The 23729-nt window shown below is 42.9% G+C and overlaps 1 protein-coding gene across 9 annotated transcripts in view; it reads left to right on the forward strand.

The window, feature by feature from the left end:
- dlg3 (discs, large homolog 3 (Drosophila)) overlaps nt 1-23729 on the forward strand; it is a 71353-nt gene that overhangs the window by 28282 nt on the left and 19342 nt on the right. For 4 of the 9 annotated variants that reach the window (XM_076103285.1, XM_076103283.1, XM_076103284.1 and 1 more), the window contains 7 exons: nt 14188-14241; nt 14722-14772; nt 16042-16166; nt 16706-16875; nt 17082-17218; nt 17792-17936; nt 19145-19289. In XM_076103285.1, the coding sequence (XP_075959400.1) occupies nt 14188-14241; nt 14722-14772; nt 16042-16166; nt 16706-16875; nt 17082-17218; nt 17792-17936; nt 19145-19289 (827 nt within the window). Of the gene's footprint in view, nt 1-14187; nt 14242-14721; nt 14773-16041; nt 16167-16705; nt 16876-17081; nt 17219-17791; nt 17937-19126; nt 19290-20103; nt 20230-23729 lie in introns of all 9 variants that reach the window. The other 5 variants (XM_076103281.1, XM_076103282.1, XM_076103280.1 and 2 more) reach the window with 4 other exon arrangements.

Below are 23729 nucleotides of genomic sequence, written 5' to 3' on the forward strand. Positions count from 1 at the left end.
ACGGGAATTCTTTTTTTTAGCTTCAAAGGTGAACCAATGTTCACATTTTTAAATCATTCCATTTTCTGGGAACATGTGTGCTGGTGTGTGTGTGTGTGTGTGTGTGTGTGTGTGTGTGTGTGTGTGTGTGTGTGTGTGTGTGTGTGTGTTTGTGTGGGTGTATGTGTGTTGAGGACATTTGGCGAAGCAATGCATTTCTTACCATGTGTAGCTGCTCTGAGTGCCATCTCTGTCTAATGCATTATCCAAGCAGCCCTTCAGCCATTTGGTCTGGCCTCTCATTTTTGTATGTGTGTTGTTTTTTCACATGTTCATCATTTCTATCATCCCCCTCCTGTCTTCCACTGCCCTTTTCCTCCTCCGCTCTTTCTTTTTTCATGCATAGTACGAATCAAAGGCTTCATTTTCGGGTGTAGAGCAGTATTCAGAGAGGACGCTGCAGCAGCAAACTATCAGTATGATTAGTGCAGTTCAGTATGTACAGGAACACCGCATCTACGCCCTGTCACTCGATGTTTAAAGCAGACTGAGCTTGGTGAGAATTGTATGTCGCAGCAGGATCTCTGGTGCATATTTTAATTGAACATCATTTTACTTTATATATGATGGAGCACATGCCATAATCTGGTCTAATTCTTTCAAATGACATTAGTATTCACTAATGTCATTAGTGTAGATTATGACATAGAGGATTTAACCGGATATATATATCCGGTTAAATCCTCTATTCTAACCCAAATGTTAACAATAACATTGTATTTACTGGCTCATATATGCTATGAGTTGTTTAATTTGATACCATACTTTTATTATTTTAAATGTAGGTCTAGTTGCACACTAAGGTGGTTAAACATCAGATTGATGATCCACGTTGGTCAGCATGAATCATTTTCAATACTATTGATGAATTTGATCAAATCTGGACTGATCAGTGTGCACATAAACTGCATTGAGGGCATTCGAGGTGACTTGTTCTAAGATATGCTCAAGGTCAAATGTAGCTGTATATTAGATTGATACATTAAACCTCTCTTTTGTTTCAGTAAACATTTTAGTTACAGAATGTAAGTGTTTTTAAGTGTTTCTTGCCTCTTTGGCTGCAGTCCTGGATTAGCACAAACAACAATATTTGAATACATTTTCTTCCTCCCCTGGGACCTATATGTATAAGCTGTGTTTTGCACCTGCAGCTTCTCGTTATGTGAACAGTATAGACCTACATATAGCTTGTGACAGCATATGTTTGGCTCACATGGACTTCCTGTTTTCCCACTGAGCTGACAAGATGAGAGGACAGCAAACATTTTCCAGACATATGTCTGTTGTATGTGCACAGCACCACAGATGATCCTTTAACTGGTCCCTCTTGTTTATTATCAGTCATTATTTTCTATTAGAGAGAATAGACTCCAGCTTAGTTTGGAAAAACAGAAACACACATCTCAATCTCAGAGAGAGAGAGAGAGAGAGATAAAGAGAGAGCATGCCCTCGCCCTGTCACGGATATAAACAATACAAGCAATCCCAGCTTAATATCATACATCTTATTACACTGTTGATAGTACATCTCTGCCTTGAAATTGCTTTTATGGATTTATTACTTTTTGTTTCCCTCTGTGTGTCTGTGCATTTTTGTTAATATTTCTCCACAATGTAACAAAACCTTTCCCAAAGCAAGCCAAATCCTAATTCTTCCTCATATCATCACCTTTATTCCGTAGATTAAAATTTCAAATGGTCTTATGTAGCATAAACTGTAGAGCAATATGGACATGATGTCTATAGCTTTCTGGATTAATGTTTTTTTTTATTTTTTTTTTTATGGCTGGAAGTTGGTTCTATGGTTTGCTGCCATCTTGCCAGTGGTTTGGAAAGCAGCGACCACCACAGCTAGGTGTGATAGGCTGAGCCACCTGACAATCAAACCAGCCTCTCAATGCAACAGTGATTCTCAAAATCACCAGCAGGACCCATGCTAGTGAAGGTGACACGCTAATACCTTTTTAGACTCTTAATTTCAGTTCAATACATGCTGAGGTTTCTGTTTTCTTAGATCATCTTGCACCCATTAGAGGAACCCCCATACTGGCTCATTCAGTCTGCAGCTGAGCCTCTCCTGCTCACCTGTTCATCACAGACAGGTTTAAGGGGGGAATATACTTAAAACACCTGATTTCCTTGTTTGCCTACTTTTATCTGACCGAGCAGGTGGTGATCAAACCTGATTCTTTCTAACAGTGACAACAATGTAAACGATAGATACCCATGTCTGCAGTATTGAGGGTCAAATTTAAGTATACATCTGCTGGATTAACATGTAATGCTAATAGTTTCAGCGTATAGCAAGTGGTTAGCAGCCAGTGGTCAAACATCTCACTTGGCAGCTACATTCTTACTTATGTACAGTAATAATAACGTCACGATTGGCTGATTATATTTATGTTTTAGTCCATCAGCTTTACGTGTTGACTTTGTGATTGTCTAGGCTCGCAGTCACATGTGTTTTGCATAATTGAGTTTGTTTTATCACTAAATGAAGGCTACTAGAAAATAACCGCCAACCCATCATTCACATCGCATGTATGTTTATGGTGAATATAGGAAATACTTAACCTTTTAAATATGTAGATAGATATATTATCCCACTTGATCAAATAGTGTGAACCAGCCTTATAGCACAGGTTTGGTACTTAGCCAATTGGCAGATGTCAAAGCAAGGCCAGATGGATTTTATAGAAAAGTTTCAGCAAAATTCATCACAGATCACACCCGTTAAGTACAGTGTGACGCAAGCTATCATATCGGTCTTTCATAAGAATACAATATGTAATTTGCTAATTTGTAATAATAATTGCATTGTATTGCAATAATACATAACTGCAACTAAAGCGAAGTCTGTATTGCTCATGAGGCATCTGACAAAATAATACATTGATACTCGCAAATAGGAATTTTTTATTTGGGTCGTTTTTCATTCCCTGATAGCTGATTCTATAGTATATACTCCAGATTACTGTAAACTTCTCTCCTACTGCTGTTACACTTTTACATGTAAGAATAATCGCCCAAATTGAAAAACAACTAAAATCTTAACTCAGATGCTGTAAACTACAATGACTTTTTTTTCCATAATATGGAATTATTTTCTGTTTTAATAAACAGTGGTATTAAAGGCCAACTGCTGCCATTCCACATTAACAGATGGAGTTGCCTTTAAGATGAAGTCCCGCAAGCTGTGACATGTGAGAGAAGAACAAAGCAGACCTTTGTGTTTTGATGTGCTTCACATAACCGCTGGACATAAATCAGGACACATTATTGTGAAATGCCAGTGTCATGTCTCCTCAGCACATAGAGGGAGGACCTGCTCTGTCGTAAATACTTTTAAAGCTGCAAGATGCCTTTTTTTACCCAGACTGTGCTCGTCCAGATGTAACGGGGCTGGATGGGCTGAACTAAATTCAGATTAACTGTAACAGTTAATGTTCACACACAATTAACCCATCAGACCCTAATGTTTCCTTATGTTCACACAGATGAAGGGTTAATCCCATTGCACCTTATAAATACATGTCTGTTGAGTGACACTTGTTGTAATGTTTAGGCAACTAAAAACATTGTCATTTTCGTTAAATATCTTTTCTTATCCTAATGTCAAAAGAATAGACATTTTGGAAAATGTATACATCTGCTTTCTTGACAAAGAGTTGATGAGAGGTTTGATACCACCCTCATATCTGTACGTTATATATGAAGCTACCCCCAGAAGACAGTTAGCTTAGCTTAGCTTAGCACAAAGACTGGAAGCAGCAGGAAACCGCTAGCATGACTCTGTCCGGAGGTCAAAAATAAATCCGCCTACCAGTGCCTCTAAAACTCACTAATTAAAACTTATATATATTAAGCTTGTTTAATCCGTGCTGGTTGGCTGAGTTAAAAAAAAAAAGAAGAAGTTTGGTCAGGGCTTGACTTGCTGTTTCCAGTCTTTGAGCTAAATAAATCTTTTCTGGCATCTAGCTTCATATTTAGTGTGCAAAAACAAAAGTGGTATCAATCTTCTCATCTAACTCTTGGCAAGAAAGCGAGTAAGTGTACTTGTGAATTTCTTTTATCATACTTTAGATGGCAGTAGTGGGTATTGTTGGGAATAATAATAAGGAATACAGTGCGTTGATAGTAAACATTTAGCAGATAAAGAGGTGAAGAAATGGGAGGTGTGGCACAAAGACAGGGATGCGAGGGGTAAGGAAGTAAGGAAGGCGAGGAAGGGAGGGGGGGGGCAGAAATGAGCATGTGCTCAGACACAGCCCTGTGTGTTGCCATGGTGCAGGCTCAATCAGAGCTGCACAGTAGCTTTGCTGCTCAGCTAGCTAATTACCCACATGCTGCAATGTTGATACGCAGGCTGCTGAAGCCTTCTGGATTTCCGAGAGCTTTTTTGCATTGCCGCACTGACACCAGAGTACATGTAAAGAAACAATCTGTTCATATGTAGGAAAATGCATCTGAGATGACCCTGCAAAATAATAAATGCATTCTGAAAGTGAGCTGTAGGTATGTGGTGAGCGGCGTTATTGAACATTGTAGTGGTGCTCTGCTGTGTCAGCCATGCCACTTGTGTAACATGAAGAGCTCTTCCAGCCCAGAACTTCATTGTCCGCAGAATGCCGCCGCTTACTGTGAGCCCGCAGATCCTGATCAGCCTACTTATAAAACCCAATACGGGCCATTGTGGATTAATATTCACCATTAAAATGTCCAATTATGTAATCAGCCACATCCAAGCCCTGCATACGCTTTCAAGAATATCTCAGCAGGCAGGAATGAGGGGGGGATGCAACTTCAGCGCATTCACCTAAAATGTTTGTTTGAGGGCGTTGAATAAACCGTCATTCTTACCACAATAATGTTCAGTGTACCAAGGTTCAAAAGAAAAGGTGGATTTCTTCTCAAATTCAGACGGAAAGTGTGTCTTTCAGTAGACGCAAAGAACACATTGCCATTATTTTTTTTCTACAAGCACTGATGTACGGCCTGTCAAAGCATTATTGCATTTTATTTTGTGATAAAATATTAAGTCAGTACATGTTTATGTTCCCTTTTTTATCCTGTGGAACACTTTGTCTAAGTGATAAGTAATTTTGATTGTTAACAGTGGAGACAAATCCTCCTTGAAACTTAAACAGTATTTTAATCTCATGATGTTGTTTGTTCATAACTAATCTCCTCAACACAATACTTATCTGCTTTTTAATTTAATTGTCAAGGAGCTGCTTTGCTATCAAATAAATCAGACTGGTTGTATTCATAAAATTCTAATTTGTTAAGTTTAAAGATTCATTGAGAAACGACATATTACAAATTCACAACCACTGTTTATCCCACTACATTTAAATTGTATTTTTAAGCACAGAGTCCATATATTTTCCCCGTATATTCTGTCCAACGGAGCAGGTTTTGACAGCCAGCTGGTATAAAGTCTGTGATCACATGAACCCCTGTTAAAAGCGTTCCAGCCTTAATGTTTGAGTGTTTTTTAGATCAGTGTTTGTGCTTCAGTCCATTAAGGCGGCCGCTTTAATCGCGCGTTCTTCAGGGGACGCTGTGAATCCTGAACACAACCCGAGGTGGGCAGAGAAGAAGGGTAAATCTGGACCCTCGACAGGAGGCAGATTGATTTGGCAATCGCCAAAGTGCTACAAACGTTAAAAACAATGCCCTGTTTTTCTTTCCCTCTGCTGTTTGGCGCTAAATACATCAGCATATGGATAAATGTGCTCATGTATTCATAACTATCACAGGGAAACTAGAGGCACGGCTCGTGTTTCTGTTGCCTCGCCCGTTGTCCTACTTACTGTAATTCTTCATCACTTTCAACACCTACACTTATTGTGAGCCAAAACTCAGGCTAGTGTAGTGAATGGAGATATGTGAACGTGTGGGCGTTCCCATGTGGAGCTTATAGAACAGCATGAAAACTCAACCATGACAGGAGGATCTCTGCTGCTGGATGTAGAGACGGCCTTCATCTTCAGAGCCCCCTGGGAGGTGGGGATGAATGGTTTTAATTAGGCTTTGGGTCAAAGTTAGCCATGTTATGTTCACTATTGTATTTTTACAGTGGAGCTGTAAGTGGAGCTGTATTTGCTAGTTTTATCGCTGTCTCGTGATTTTGATTTGTGGACCAGTATCAGCTGAGGAGCCGTAGTTTCCATTTGTTCTCGTCTAAAATAGTACAGTCACATTTAAAGACAAAGAAAGTGAAGTGAAGGCTTGTGGTGTAAAAGGCCATACAAGGAAATGAGAGACAAATGTTTTTGCATCAGATGGGTTTAAGGACCATGGTGGCCTAAGGGGAGAGTGTTTCTTACGTCGTTGGGTTCATGAAGCAGACTCACAGTCCAATGTTCCCATTTAAAAGAAACGAAAAAGTCTAAAATTGGAAGGGACTAATTGCAGCTCAGAAGATTGTGTTCTGGGGTGCTCAGGAAAATGAACGAGAGAAATGAAGGTGACAAAAGTGAATCAGAGCAGAGTGAAACAGATTAGAGAGCTCTCGTTGTAAAAGTACTGAGCATTGTGGACCATCAGGTGTGTTTTCTGGTAGTAAATCGTTTCAGATTGTTAATTTTTATGTGCATCCCTTTTAGCTGCTGTGAGATACTTTTCTCAGAGCTCCTATAGTCAATACGTTTGAGCTGCAAGGAGAGAATTAAGACTGATGGAGGCAGCTTGACACCTTTTTTTTAAAGGAACACTTTGACATTTTGGGAAATTCACTTTCTGGCAGAGAGGTAGATCAGAAGATTGATACCTTCTAACTATACTTTAGCATAAAAACTGAAACAGCTAGCCTCGGTCCCCTAACAAGAGCTGCCTGTAGCAGCATCTCTAAAGCTAAGAACCCCGTCATAACCCATTGGTTTATGTACAAACTATACAAATGATAAATAACAGTTCCAGTATTGAGCTTTAGAGGCGCTGGTAGGCAGATTTTGGTTACCCTGCGACAAAGACAGGCTAGCTGTTTCCACTTCCAGACTTTATGCTAAGCTACGCTAACTGTCTTTTCGCTGTGGTATCAATCCACTCCTATAACTCAGTTGAGCTAATGATCTGATTTAGTGTCCAAGTATTGCTTCAATGCAGTTTGCTTTGTTTACACTACAGAAAACCTTCATAACCAAATATGTCACATGAAGCAGTGCAATTTGTAGGTATATAAATTGCTGGATGCGTGACTAACCTGATTGTACAGTGAAATGTCTCACCTGGTCATGTCAAATGAAGACTGTTACCTCAGCAACACCATCAGCATCTTAAAGGCGTCACTCAGACCAAACAGCACACACACTCAAACAAAACAGAAACAGAAAAGATTAATTCAAATGCATCAATCAAACGAATCCACTTCTCCATAATGACACCACAGCGGGTGAATAATATAGTACACCGTTGTTGACTGAGGTTGCAATGTGACAGAGGTGAAAGCATCAAAATGGAAGCGCTCACAGTTGTGTGGTTTTAGGCCGTCACCGATACTCGGCGCAGGATCCAAAACTCCAGAGACGAACGAGCTTAGCAGCTCTCTCAGCTTAGCAACAAGGGATAGCAACTAGTCAAGAGCTGTGAGGTAACGCGCTGCAGTGATCTCTGATGTAGAGGAAGCAGTGGAGGCGGGATCATGGGAAGCATACTGATGACACTCACACATGACAGGTTTCCTTCACAATGGGGCCTTTCCAATCGGTAACTTTCACCGTGGCTGTTACTTTGTGATGGAGCCTCTTGGTGTTGGCATGCGTGATATGAGACCAGCCACTGATTTAAATTAGCCGCACAGTTACTGACATTACAGTGCATCTGGATTAAAAAAAACAAAACAATAATGATTGACGATGAGGAAATTATTGTAGTTCTGTGGCCCCCTCATTAGCAGCAGGGATAACTCAATCAGAGAAATAACACTGAGGCATCACTTACAACGTGGCATTATATACTGTACATGTGCAGTACTTGATAGAGCTGAACTGGGTAGTCACTTTTATTTAAAATCAATTCATAGATTTATCCGCAACAATTGTGATCTAGTCATTAGTACACATGTCCACATACTGTGTGTACATCAAAGTTAAAGCACGCAAACACACACACACACACACACACACACACACACACACACACTGCCATGTTCAAACCTGATCAATTGTCTGCAGACTTGTAGAAGGCCTTCTCCAGCAACACTGTGATGAATATTCATTACGCTAAGTACATTTCCCTCTGTGGCTGCACTTGTGAAGGTCAAACTAGCCAGCTCTCATTTGGAGCTGCTCAGCATGACAGAGAGGTAAGCCAGAGCATGCTTTTGTAATATTACATAAAGATGAGGAGGGAGCGCTGCTGACAGCTGTGACGGGCTATTAATTATGGTTTCATGAATGTGCGTGTGCGGCGTGCGTGGGGAGGGCTTGGGAGAGGGGGCCGAGACAGTCACAATGCTCAATCATAGCCAACAAATCAGAAAACCTTTAGCTTTAATGGGGCCATTTTATGGGTGAGCTAATTAATTTCCTCGTGGCCGTCCTTATTGAAATGAATGCCTGAGTTCGGCTGGCGTTGTAGCAGGAGAAGGGAGCAGTTGACCTTTGCCGCTATGGGATTTTCTTTATTACATCTCGTTATTCCGCCTTTGTCCCCGACAAAGAATGCAACATTGAGCTTCAACGGCGTCCGCGAGTAAGACATCTCTGGCTGTCGTGCGTTTCTCAGCTCCATCAATCTGTCACTTCGTCTCTCACCTTGCCTCTCTCCTTCCCTCTTCCCTCTGGCACGGGGGGGCCACAGCGTGAATGAGATGTTGGGTGCATGGTAATTGAGTAGGTATTGATTGGACTGCAGCGTGGCCTATGAGAGCCAGGGGATCAGAGCAGCACCACTGACTGCGTCTCTCATCCCACATTCTGCAGGAAACATAAACGCAGTACCGCTCGAGGCATCGGAAAACGAAGGAACATCACACTTTTAGATAACATAAGCACGCCTTGTCGTCCTACATGTATCTGCTATTAGCTCTGACTGAAGGCCGAGGAAGAGCTTCCTTCAGCATTGGCTGTATCATTTGACTGACTGGGTGCCTCATCTGAGCGGGGCTGACTGTCATATTTCACTGCGATGTCACCACTGGAGACGGAGCTGCCATGTCGGTGTGCCTGGCCAGAGAGGAACTGATGTGGAAATGTTTCCTAAGGAGGAAGGGGTTATTGCCCTGTCAGCATGCCGTCGCATCCGCACATGTGAACCCTCTTGTTCTTGCCCTCCATTCTACCTGCGATGAAGGGGAGGGTTTAAAAGAAATGAATGCTGACAGGTGAAGAAGAAAGCCAGGGTTTAACTTTCCTAAGATGGGGCCTTATTGTCATCAGCAGCTTGTGTACACGTCATGCATTTAAAATGAGATCTTTTAGATTTTCTTTTAACGGTCAGTGTTTATTTAGTTTATTGACCAATTGCAGCACATTTTGTTAGTTTTTTGCCATTTGTTTACTGCATCACTGGTAAATATGCATTAAAGAGTGGCTATATGTTGCATTATGAAAGTCTAATAAAACAATAAAATAAAAGAAGTTTCACATTTCAGGAAATACGCTTATTTCCTTTCTTGCTGATTATTAGATGAGATACCACTCACGTCGGCACAGTTAATGGGACGCTAACCCCCAGCAGCCAGTTAACCTATAGCCTAGCATAAAGACTGGAAACAATTGGGAAACAGCTAGCCTGAATCTGCCCAAAGGTGACAAAATCCTCACGTAAATGCTTTTTTTTTTTGTATGGATCAAACAAACGAGATATAAAGTGTTAGTATTCGGGAACTTGAGAGGTGCTGGTCGGTGAATTTTGCTACCAGTTTAAACAGAGCCAAGCTAACTTTCCCTCCCTGCTTCATATCTACCGTACAGACATGAAAGCGGTATCGATCTTATCATCTAACTCTCGGTAAGAAAGCAAATATTGTATATATATACATATATATATATATATATATATATATATATATATATATATACAAAACCATGAGCTGAAATCAATTGTCAGCTGATGCATTTGTGTGTCAATGTTTGTAATAGAGGTGTTTGTTTCCTCACTCCATTGCAGCCATAACGTCATTTTTGAACTCATGACGTGTGGATTTAAAAAGGAATGGTGTGTGTGAGATGTGTGTGTGTGTGTGTACGTGTAGGTATGTGTGTGTGTGTGTGTGTGTGAGGTGTGTGATGTGTACAGGCAGTCAGGCACAACCAGCCGATGGCCAGGCATGTGTGAGCACAGAGCCGCATAAACTGCAGTGAGAGAGCCCAGAGAGGTGAAGCAGGGGGGAGGTGGCTAAGCGGGCTTGCAGGCCAATGCCGTGCAAGGACCGGTTACCATGACAACACATTGATTATTTAACAATTTGGACGAAGCCTGTGCCGTGCACTTGCCAAGGTTCAGTGGGAGTCTCTGTGGCATTACTGTCCCGAGGGTCTGCAGCCAAGTGAGTGTTGTGTGGTGCAACGCCACCGGGACATGAAGCACATCCACTGTGATGCTGGGAGACAAGAGACAGACACACACAACCTCAACTGACAGAAGAGCAGGATGATAGATCGATGAATAAGAAGCCATTATGAACAGATGGGTGGATGAGACGAGGGAGTGAGAGAAAGAAAGAAAGAGAGTTTTCTTCTCTCCTGGTGACTTGTTGTAATGGTCTCATGCTGTGGAAGCAGTCTGGACTCATTGTCATTGTGTGTACATGAGGTCTTTGTGTCCAGTATGCTCACTTGATTCCATGTCTCAGCTTACATTTATGGGTGTCCCACATAGTGCCAAAGATATTGTAAACCCTGAACGCTGTATTGCAGGTAATATGGAGATTGTATGGGAGCTGGCCCTATCCGTCAGTCCCACACAACAGAGCTGCTTTTACTCTCAAGACAACTCCGTTTACACCTGACATTAACATGCGATCTGTATCTGGATAAGGACAAACTTATGGGATCGAAACGACTGGCTTGCTCTCAGCCAGGTGTAGATATTAGCCATATAGCATGACCACAATATTAAGAAAATAATCAAGTTGGAAGGTCACCTTACTCCTCCTCTTTCTGCTTTGGGAACACCTGGCAAAAGCTACAAGTATTAGCAATAGCTAGCAAGTCTAACTTTTAAAAAAAGTGATGAAAATAAATGATACCCATCCATGGCATTGCTTTCTTTCACCTGGTACATCCACCAGCCCTGCCTAACTTAACAGGTGGAAATGCAAAGGCCTGTGGATCGGATGTCATTATCCAGAAAATACATCAAGAGACGGATCACTTGTTAATATCAGGTGCAAATGAGGCCGCCTTGTTAAATTCTCAAAGTCTAGTCCATGTCCAGTGACAGGTCTTCATAGGCAAATAAGTCTTCCAGGTCTTTGATTTCTGATCATTGTGGCATTTGAACATTTTCCTTTCAAAACTGATAATAGTGTTTTTACTCCTTCAATGTCCTGTGTGGCCATGTACGGCCTGTCGTTGTCTTATATATCTTTGGACCACATCTGCAATCTTTTTCTATTGAGTCATATGACCCACATTCACGTGCAACACACCGAAAGACATTTCCATCCTCTCATATCCTAAAATCAATCTGTAAGAGGTTGCTTTTGTCTTCACCTCTGTGATCTTCAACCGAAATATAAAACAAATTTAAGTTAGTGTTCGTCCCCTGCCCATCCTTTGAGGGCCCTCTATAGCACGGACAGATCTTACTTCTAGTATGTGTCATAGACGTCAGTGGTGGTCAAATCTTATGGTCTTTAATCTGCTGTTTTCCTCCTCTGGGCAGCAGGTTAGCGTAGAAGTAAAAGAACAGTCCCAAGGAGGGAGGTGTAATCCACCCTAATCCAAGTTACCTGAGTAAATTGCTAAATGTTAAACAAACTCATGTTGAGATTATCTTCCATTATTCCTTTTTGTTTGCTTGTTATGTGAGATTTAGATCTATGCAGGATTACGCAGCAATCCCAGTTCAGGATAATACTGCTGTTCTCTACCACTGATGGGTTTATTGTCTTTCAGAAGGACTTGTAGGTTCAGTGATCCCATTGAGCGGCATTGGTCTGATACTCACGATAAGCACCGCAGGCATTATACAGTAACAGGTGTGTTTTGTCACATGTGGCCTCAGTAGTGGATTCAGTAGCTCAGTCTGTCAGTCAGCAGGGGACAATAGTAACCGATGTATTCCCCTGTGTCGTCCTCGGGCCATGTTTCATCAGATTCATAATACAAATGTTTGTACTACTAAACCCTTTAATGGATTTAGGGTATGTGTAATGAGTTGGGGTTTAAGATGAAAGGGGAGAAAAGCACAAAGCTTTCATGAGAAATGTGCAAACACAAGCACAGACACGAGCATCTGTTGGTCCATATGCAGATTACAGCGAAGGTCTGATTGTGCTGACTGGCGGGGGGGGGGGGGGGGTTTGGAGCTACAGCTGTCCAGAGTCATAGCACATCATCACCGAGTGGAGTAGGTCAAATCTACATTTTGTAATTTACTGAGCAGGACTGTTTTTTTTTTTTTCTTTCAAAGACAGACATTACAATCCTTTTTATTTTAACCAAAAACAGTTTCTGAATCTATATATAAATCAGTATTGCAGTGTAAAATTATAAATACCTTTATAGATACTTGTATCTATAGTGCTCATTATGTAGTGCAGTGATTTATATCGGGATATACAGTAGTACATTTTATGGTAATTCAGTTGATAATTTTATATCTATAATTAAATAACCGGATGCGGTTGAGCATAGGGTGATATAAAAAACTTGGTAATTGTGATATTTTGAAACAAATACCTGAATGTCAATCTTAAATCACAACATCATATTATATTGATTGATCCATCTATGTACATATAATACAATATTGTACTACAGACTGACAATCTTTCAGAGCTATCTGTGCAAGTAGTTCCACAATAAACAACCAAAAAGCCCAATAGTACAGTTAATACATATTCATATTTGGTGATGAATCAGGAGGAAGATCACGATCAGATCCTTGGACACGGGCACTATCTGCATATATTAAGACAGCTGAGAAGGTGAGATTGGGGGAGGTGGGGGAGGAAGATAGGCAGCTAGTGATTTTTGCCTCAGTGTCGGACCTCGGGAAGTGTAATGTCCCTGAGCAGCGCCGTCAGCATCCTGTCACCCACACAGCTCAGTCAAATCAATAAAAAGTTGACAGCCAGTGTGCTGAACTAGAAGATGGCCATCAAGCTGCTCCTAAACCAACTGGTGTCTCCTCCTTCACTCTGCTTCTCTGTTTCCACTCTGGCAGCTTTCCTCCGAGGTCTCAGCTTGTTTGATCGCTCTGCAGACCTCAGATGGAAATAGAAACACCAGGTGGCACAATAGAGCTGAGCTGAAGACTTGATTGAACTGTGAAACTTAATATGTAGCTCTTGTAGTTGGGTTCAACTGGGTCTTAAAGGCCGATTCTGTTACTGCGCATCAATATGTAGCCAATAGCTCATCTGCACTTTACATTTGACCCTTTTCATGTTCCCCAAGAAAAAAAAGAACAATCGCAAGTAGTATTCATGCTACCGAGAGGAGATTAATCAACTAATCATTTCAGCATTACACGTATAAATTCAACAAAATTATAAAATAAGCTAGACATTCCTTGCATCACTCTAGTATTCTTACAGTATTACATGTAGTCAATTTAACTGAATGATTAAGGAGCCATGAAATCATGCATTTTGTATGTGATTCTTCGTGGTGTCACTTCTGTGTGAAACCAAAGTGAAAAGGACGTGTGGGAGAAACGTATTGTCCCAACGGCTGGAACCACAAGGCGGTTTCTATTATGAGATGACCGCAGGACGTCCGGCTGTGGCGGTTAATAAGCAGCGGTCTCGCTGCCCCAGTCTTCATTCTCAGTCCTCACACCTTTTCCAACGTCCCCTCACACACACACACACACACACACACACACACAGTCTCATCCCCGAAGAGATTCACTGACTGTTCCCATGGCATCCGTTCACTTTGCTCCCAAGTGATAGTGTGTGTACCGCATTACGTCTGCGTGCTGCCAGCCTCACACACTGAGATAATGTGTATTTCTTCATATTCACAGGCCAACCCTCCCCCCATCATCGTCAACGCAGACTCACTAGATGCAGGCCCTTATGTAAGTATCTGTTCTCTCTCTCTGTACAGTATATATCTCTCTCATTCACACTCCCTCTGTGCATGAGCGTGTGTGTGTGTGTGTGTGTGTGTGTGTGTGTGGATGAAAAGACCTCCTCCTGGTAGCAACATGCTGTTTGCCATGTGGACCAACAGCCATTATCCTTTTGACCCTGCCGGTTTGTGGTGAATGTGCATTCTGCAGTTGCACATTTAGTGTCACATTGCAAACGCATTTTAACAGAGAAAGGCATTTTTGATTTGTGGTGGTATTTTTAGTTAGTAAAACAATCTGGTGAATGTATGTGTATATTTTGTTAACAATCCTATTCACCATGGTTCTCTTAACATAAGTCTACTCTTTCTTTTATGGGGAAGGATTTAACTGCAACATTTGCATGCATCTCTTACTGTGTTTCTAGAAAATGACATAATTCAGGCTCAGTGATGTAAATAACCATTATGCTTTTTGTTTTGACAGGTAAATGGCAGTGATGGGATGTACAAATATGAAGAGATAATTTTGGAGAGGGTAAGATTTACCAGTTGCTTGTTACATTTCTTACCACGATTTACACATTCCTCTTTAATGCATTTTCTGCATGATAGATAGATGTCTCCCCACTAGGTGGTAGTAAGTAGTCTTCACTCAGTGAGTTTGAAGAACATGAAAACCAGAGAAAGATCCTAATTGCTGTACTTTGTGAGAATCATACGTGATACTGCGTGTTAGTGAAGTTGTAGCTGTTCCATCGCTGCAGTAAGAATGTCTCATGTGAGTGTCTGCACAGAATAACGCCAGTGAGGCATATCTTTTTACATAATCCTGATGCACATGTCATCAGCAGACGCCAGAAATGTAAAGTGCTCTCCTGTTCAATTGTTCAGCAGTCACCGCTGCACTTGTCAGCGGCGGTTCAGCTTGTAGTGGCAGATCTTTATGTTTCTACTCTCATTATTCAACCCACATATAGATGCACCGCCGATCCCACGGTAGATGCACACCATCTCTCCGCCCCTTCCACTCTAAGTGGCATTTCTGCATGCGGAAAGCTTCAATAAGCTATGCATAGTCACACATTAAAAGGACTGTGGGTGTGTAACATTTGGTGGTAAGGCCCAGTGTACTCCTCTCGGCTCCAGAGCCGCACACTGGGAGGCCTCAGCCTCCCTCTGTTCTAATTTGTTGTGACTGTTGTTCATTAATTATAGAAAATAATAAAGTGAAGTCTTTTCTCAGCTGTCTTGTTTGCTGCCTGTCTCTGTGGCCACGGCTGTCAGATGCAGCAGTGCGCTTCGACCCACTGGATCCAAAGGGGTCCTCTGTCATTTCAGGGACAAGAGTGACGGGAGGTGGTAGTGCAGAGAGTGAGAAGCTCTGTATCATGCAATAGAAATGATGCTTCTCAGCTCATCTTTACTATAGATCATAACTCAACCTTTCTGTGAACACGGGGCACTTCTAACACTGATGCATCTCTGTGGGTTGATGGAAGAACTGTGACATTTTGAATGAATTGCCCTCTTCTAATGAAAGACATGGCATTATCATTTGTTACACGCAAGGACACACACACACACACACACAGACACGTGTCCGTGAAAATGGACATCAGAAAGACCTGGTGAAATCCCTGCAGCAGTATGCATCGATCACGTGTTCTTCTGAGATACCAATACACTTAAGAGCCACATTGCACTGACCCTGAGCCCACATTGGGTTCATCACTTAGAGCTAAGTGTATGTGTGTGTGTTGTTTATGGTACCCCACTGAAAATGCCAATCATAACCTGTGTGCAGGGGAACTCTGGCCTGGGCTTTAGCATTGCCGGAGGAATAGACAATCCCCACATTCCTGATGATCCGGGGATCTTCATCACCAAGATTATTCCTGGTGGAGCAGCGGCTATGGATGGAAGGCTCGGGTAAGTTCCCCTCCTAACATTGCAGTTACAAATGCTTCACAGATTAATGACAAGCAGATATTAAGATGAAGAAACAGCAGAAAAGACGAACGCAATTAAATAATTTGAGACCAATGCACGTGAGACAATAAAATCACAATGTAAAAAAAAGTAATAAAATATAATTAAACGCTATAATAACAGTAATAGTAGTAAAACAGTGTGAAATAAAAAAATCTAGACTAGATGTCACCCTCCCTCCTCTCCTCGCTCTTTCCCTCTTTTCTCTTTTCAAGCTCCTCTGCACCTTCTGTCCTCTCTCTACTCTAACCTCCCTACTCTCCTCTTTAAAGCTCACCACCACCGTGTCCCGCCAGGCAGTGCTGTGTGGGAGGCAGAGTCTCTACAGTCCTCTGCCCCCAGGCTCCATGTGTTTCCTCAAAGTTATGATTCACTGGAAAACCAAAGCCTGAAACATGCAAAAGTTATGATACAGAGTGTGCATCGGCCAACTGACAGGGTGATGTGTGTGATATATATTAAAAAGTTTCCCTCCGCAGGGTGAATGACTGCGTGCTACGTGTGAACGAAGTGGACGTGTCTGAGGTGGTTCACAGTCGGGCGGTGGAAGCCCTGAAGGAGGCGGGGCCAGTGGTGCGGCTGCTGGTCCGACGGAGGCAGGCACCGCCCGAGACGATTCTGGAAGTCAACCTGCTGAAAGGGCCCAAAGGTCAGGGACACGTCCCACTCATCACACACTAAGATAGAAATATATGTTGGGCATTCAATTTGGAAACATACAAAGACTACAAGAAGTGAAGTATTCAGTATAGAGGAGGCCGCTCCAGACATGGAATACATCTAAAAATGTGTTAAATCAAAGGTGATTCTATGTATACCTATAGACGTATCTGACTGTGCGTATTACTCAACCAGGGCTTGGATTCAGCATCGCTGGAGGGATCGGCAACCAACATATCCCAGGAGACAACAGCATCTATATTACCAAGATCATAGAAGGAGGAGCTGCCCAAAAAGATGGACGGCTGCAGACTGGAGACCGCCTGCTTGCTGTACGAGCCTCCCTCTGACTCAGTCACATATTCAATATTCAAATCAAAGAGAAGTTATTGTACATGCTCATGTAGTTCACTGGCGAGTTCAACAAAAATTCAGCTGTAGTTGTTCGTAGGACTGATTACAAACACCTAATGCTTCAGCTGGGCATGTATGTGCTTTATGTAGATGACTGAATGGTTATGGGACATAAGTACACTACATTATCTCGCCCCATCCTGTCATATTAAGCTAAGCTGTGAGTTATTTAAAGAGCACGTTGCTTCATATAATATGTGAAGTGTTCAGAAACTTTTGACTGACAGTATATTCCCATGGAAATTCAGAGCATCTTGAGAACCTCTACCTACTGCTTTTGACCTCTGTTAACGCTGCGCAGCACACCAACCTTTCACTCTGCTGTTGAAATGTACTGAACATCTCATAATGCCTCCAAGCGATGATTCATTATTGTGTTGGCTGGTGTGAGTGCTGTTGTGATGCGTGATGTTGTCACAGTGCGGCGAAGACACTAGGTGTTCCAAGTGTTGATGTTCCTCTTCTCTTTTCACGACAATCATCACATTCAGGTGAACAACATCGTGCTACAGGACGTGCGTCATGAGGAGGCAGTGGCCGCGCTGAAGAACACCTCTGATATGGTTTACCTCAAGGTGGCCAAGCCAGGACCTGTGCACCTCAACGACATGTACGCCCCTCCAGACTACTCCAGCAGTACGTATCTGCCTCTTCTCGTTGCTGTTTACACACTCTCCAAGGCACAAACTGCATTTTATACTCACTTTAAGCAGCCAGCTACAAAACAAGAGCAGGTTCATTTATATGAACTGTCTTGACGTAAGGTTAAGGGTGATTTATAAGTCAAGGTCCGTGTTAGAGCGTTTTACACTGGCAATCATCTTTTTTATCTTTGTCAAAGATGTTAGTGTTGTATCACTGTTCTCTCCCCAAAACTGCTATGCCCAGACACCCACATAGTGAATGTAGTGAATGCACACACACACACACACACACACACACACACATATAATCCTACCCACAGCAACAACAAGCGCAGTTCTCTGCCTCCCACTGAGTGTGGATGGTTTCTCACATCCCACCTGCTCATGAGAGCCCACGATCTTGAGCTGCAGCTTCTCAAATTTCCACGGAACAGTGATATAGTGTTAGAGGGGGCTATTGAGGGCTTTTTTTTGTATGTTCTAAATGTTTGCTGTAAGGTTTCGCAGGGTTTAAGCGCACCCTTAATGCAGACTTAACCCCGCTCTGACAGCATAACCCGTGGTCAGATGATCTGGATTTGAAACGCTTGTTTTATCATGCTCAACTGCCGCCATCAAGAATGAAAATTCAGGGGAAAAGAGTGTTTTGTGTCTGTGATCTGTCTTTTGCGTGCACGCACAAGTACTTCTCCAACTTTTCAGAAAAACATCCCCAGTTGAGAAGAAGAAACATCAGGTGTAGATCACTGAAACATCTCTGTTAATACTGTACATTAGTCCGTGCTGGTTGCCTATTGTGTAATGAAAAGCACAGGCAGAGAACAGAGACAAGACATGATACGTGTATAAATAAAATTCCTAAATGTCATTTGAATTCTGGTTTCATACAACCTGGGTCCTATTTTTGTAGTTTTGGCCACCATTCCTACTGCTAATAATAATCACTGTTCTCACCAAGTTAATTGTGAAGATCTGGCAACGCGAAGACATTGCTAAAAAGAAGGGTAAGAAACACAAGCTGAAAATGAAGGCAAATTCATGCGCATTTGTTTTTTCTTTACCTCCAAATAGAGTGGTTAAGACAATCCAGCCAAACTGTTGCCTCATTTGCAGTTTGTTCTGCGTCTTCTGCAGCGCTGCTGTTGTGCCTGTGTTGTAATCATTCTCTCTTTCCCCCTACTGGCATGGCCCTCCCTCCAGCCTTTCCCACCATGGTGGACAACCACGTCAGCCACAGCTACATGGGGGCAATGGAGCCCAAGCCAGTGTACCCGCCGCCCCAGGTCACCCCGTCCAGGTACTCGCCAGTTCCCCGCCACATGCTGGGGGAGGAAGACTTCACGAGGTATGTTGCAGACCGGTTCCTCCATGATTGACTCTCCTCTCGTACATTACACTCACACAGGCTCTGTGAATGTAAATGTGAATGATTGCTTGTGGAAATCCACTGAAGTTTTTTTTTTTTGCTGTTGTAAGTGAAGACTAATTGCTGTGGAGCTAAATTGTGTTACTCAAAAATGACTCAATCAATTATTTTTTTTAGTTTCCATGGGTTTCTCTTTGCCTCCATTTTGTTGCGGTTTTAAAGGTGTTGTCATTGTGTGGTTTATTTAAACGATATATCTACATACAGTCATGTAAATTGCTCTTATGAAGTGTTTCATGAAGCAAAACAATGCTTTGTTTACAATTTTGTCAGCTCATCAGGGCCCTGGTGGTGCATACTGTATTACAGCTTGACAGTGTGTGGTGGCTGTGTGCTGACCAAATACTTTGCAGAGAGGCCTCTTGTCACTTCTTGTACTTGTTATGACTGTGTTTTAACCTTTGACCTCATATCCAAGTACTGGATCAAAAGTAGCATTCATAGAGGCTTGATTGGAGTGCCCCAAAAGGCCTTGAGTCATCTTAACCCACAGCTTGGGGGGGGGAAGGCTGTATTCTCTCTGCGTGTGCGTGACTGCATGCAGGCGTTTATGAGTGTCTGCGTGCTGTGGAGTGAATGTGTTACTGGATGAGTGTTCGTTATGTGGCCCTGTAATGTCCTTGTACAAGCTGTCTACATGACTTGTATGTGCATTTGTCGCATCTTTGTCGGTATGTGTGCTTTGTTTGTGTCCCGCACTTGTCCCGTTCACTGTGATTCCTGTACCCCACAGCAGGGCTGAACCTATTTACAGTGTCATCCACAAACCTGGGGACATCAAGGTGCCCCAGGCCCTCTACAGAGGCTTCTGTCCTTCCCCTGCTCCCTTGTGCCAAGGTCCACTCCCCTTCTCTGGCAGGTACTAACCTAGTCCATCACGCCTCGCTTAGCTAACCCTCCTCTATATAGCTTAGCACCTGGATCTGGCATCAGACAGGAGTAGGGCCAAAGAGGGACCGCAACCTCACCTGTGGTATCTTTTGCCACACAAGCAGGGGGAATAGACAGAGAGGAGAAAGGTGGCAAATTACTTCTTTTAGCTTTCGTTGTCTCCGTGTTTGCATGTTTGTATGTTTTCTCACCTCACGTCTTTGCTGCTTTGTATGCTGTTTCGCTAAGTATGTTGTTTATGTTTGGATGAAACACTCCGTTTTTGACCCATACCACACTCACATGAATTGTGCTGAAAAACAAAATACTGTAAAAGCAAATTGACTGTAGAGCTGCAACGTTTTATAAGACATTAGCTTATTATTTCTTGCCCTTTGTGTGTTTGTTTTGTTTTTTGATGCACTTTTTTCGTAATTTCAAAGGTCTGCTCCGCAGTTGTTATTTGTCCATCAATTTCAGACTAATCTGCCCACATCTACGAAGCTAAAACAATAGGGCCCTGTTTATCGCAGTTTAAAATGGAGTCGTACCTGCTCCTCACAAACACATCTCCACGGGAGTGCAGCCGAAAGGGCTTCACGCTCCCACAAGCTGCTCAATTCCATCTGTCAGGAGGCATCGACAAAACCAACCCTCTATCTCGGGCCAAGCTACTTTCACTGGTGGTTATTGCTGAGGACAATAATATACATGATATTTATGGCAATGTGTTTGGCATTACCAAATGTGCAAAAAGGCCTCCTGTTTGTTGATTTAGTTTAGCTTATTTGTTTCTCCTATTTATTACACTACATCCACAGTCTTGCCCATTGTGCTTCACCTCATGGATGAATGCCCTGGTGTTTGTGAACCATTGCTTTTGTGTCGTGTGTTTGTTTTGAAAGTAGCTTATATTCTGTGCCATTCATGACATTTTTTTTGTTGCCAATATGTGTTTTCCTGTGTGTGTGTGTGTGTGTGTGTGTGTGTGTGTGTGTGTGTGTGTGTGTATGTTTGTGAGTGAGAAAAGGACAGATTACGGTGTGGCTGTAACTAAAGGCAGGTTGATGTGTTTAAAAAAAAAAAAAAAAAAAAGACAGTACAGGAGGATAGGGGGGCTGACTGGAGCCACACAACACAAATATCCATTGGAATGTTTTGCCTGCTGCTCTATGTATGTAAATATAAACACCAAGCCTGGCTGTTACCATAAATGTAATGGGGGAGTAAGAGCCTGATCTGTACGGGCCAGCGGACCAGTAGCAGCAGACAGTCCTGCAGCTGTCATGATTCATCTGCACACTGGGAAAACCAGGCCATGCACTCAGGTCTTACCCCTCTCATCACCAGTGCTGCCAGCACCAATCACACACACATACTGTAAAGACTTTTGCTCGTAACATAGGAGCGCACATGCATACGCACACGCTTTAAATGCAATGCACGATTATGACACGGACACATACCTGTGGGTATACGTCCTGCACACCGGACAGCTAGTAAATCAGGCGCGGCCTACATACTGTGACCATGCGTGCACCTGTTTGTCCCTAGCGGGTTTGTGTGTCATGTCCGCTGCATAATCCAAAAAGAATTGTCTCGGAGGACATCATGGCTGACAACCGACTTGATCCCAATCACAGCAGATGAGCATGCAGCTCCATCACACTGACGGACAGATAGCAGACACCTCCCTCCAGCTCCAGCAGCTTCCCCATTGGCTCCAACTGGGAAGGGTTATTTTAGATGGACGCTGTAGTAAGCACAGGCTTCCGCAGAAATGGAGCAAGCTGGTTGTGAGGAATGAGTCAGAGCTCATATCGGCCCTCTGCCCATCTGCATATCCCCCTCGGTGGTGTCATCACAGACACATCCTCCCCCTTCTCCATCTGATATTACCCCCTTCTTCAGGAGCGATGTCAGTACTGTACATCCTTGTCTCTCTCCACGCGGTAAGAGATAAAAAACCTCTGCGTTTAAATATGCATGTTTGGTGTAAACATACTTGTGTGCAGTGGTGACAGGCTGCACAATCACTAACAAAGCAGCTCCCCTCTGCTGGTCCTATCAGGGCTGCAGTTGTTAGATATACACAACAATGCTTCTAGTTAGGCTGCTTTGTTCAGGCACAGCTTACGTAAATACAGCAGCCTGCGGACTGCAGCAGCAGGTGAGCTAATCAGTACCTCTATGTGTCTGATGCACACACACAAACGCAAAACCTTTGACTGGTCAGTGCAATAACTCAGTCATCAGTAACGAATTACCTTTATTAAGTATTTTTAAAACCTGCAAAAGCAAAAAGGGGAGTTTTAAATAAAGGAAATCACAGCAGTACTCGTCTTAGGTGTTAATCATTCATCGCTCCATTTTATTCTTGCTCACAGTGAGAGGCATGAAATATCTTAAACTGTCTATCGCCTTAGCAGTGAATAATGTTTTCCCTATGTCAAATGAGAAGAAAATAGCAGGCCATGAAGCTAGCCACAGAAAATAGAGGGGGGGGGGGGGGGGGGGGGGATTTAAGCAGTGAAAAGGAAGACGGAGAAAACGCATCCTTTTAATTTTATCAGTACACGCTTCTATTCATAAGCTGATGTGATCCATTCGGGGGAAAGGGAGAGATAAAGTGCCGCAAGAGGTAGTGCCTGTCTGTGGAAAATGGCGTCCATCTGCAGTGTCCACCATTAATCAGCCAAGCAGAGCCAATTACTGGGCTGAGTCCAGGGCAGCATGACCCGCTGAACCCCGCAGCCCAGATATCCATTCACAGCTTTAGGATTGAGCTGCGACCAACCCCGAAGCAGACAGCGAAAAAATAACGGCGGTGGAGGGGGTTGAATTAGAGAAAATATTCGCAGGAGAAATGACTGGGCAGAGAGAAAGGGTTTTTACCGCTCTAACTGTTTACATTCCTGGCATGGATGAAAAGGCAAAGGGGGGGAAAGGGAGGAGAGGCAGGTCTTGTGATAGCGAGGGAGGACTTGATCCCTGCATTTCAAACTGTAAGTATTCGCTCCCATTTTCCATGAGAATGGCCAGGCGATTCACATCCTATGAACAAACAGAGCATGCAGAAGCACACACTTGCATACTGCACCGACTGTAAGATTTAGAAAGTTGCTGGCCTTGTGTGTTCAAATATTCCACAGTAGTCTGCGCATTATTGTCCCGTGAGCCTCCGTGTGCAGCCAGGTCACAGAACATGGCCCGATAGTCAGTTCATGAGCTCCTCAGTTTGTTTTCACTCTGGACAAATTAGCAAGGAGCTTCTGGCAATCTGTCTGCCCATTCTCCAGGGGACCGGGGCTAACAGACAGGAATGCTGGTGTGCTGTATTAGAGGGGGGGCTTGGATAACCAGTTCGACACATCCGCCAAGTCCTGATGCTCTTGATGTAATGTAGTCCTGGTTATTCCAGACATGAGTGAGGGGTGATTTTGTCCCTCTTCTCTTTAGAATTGAACGGAGGTGATTTGCATGGCAGCG

The sequence above is a fragment of the Anarhichas minor genome, unplaced genomic scaffold (genome assembly GCF_050575085.1).
Source record: "Anarhichas minor isolate MPS153535 unplaced genomic scaffold, ASM5057508v1 ptg000028l, whole genome shotgun sequence".
NCBI classification, from domain to species: Eukaryota; Metazoa; Chordata; class Actinopteri; order Perciformes; family Anarhichadidae; genus Anarhichas; species Anarhichas minor.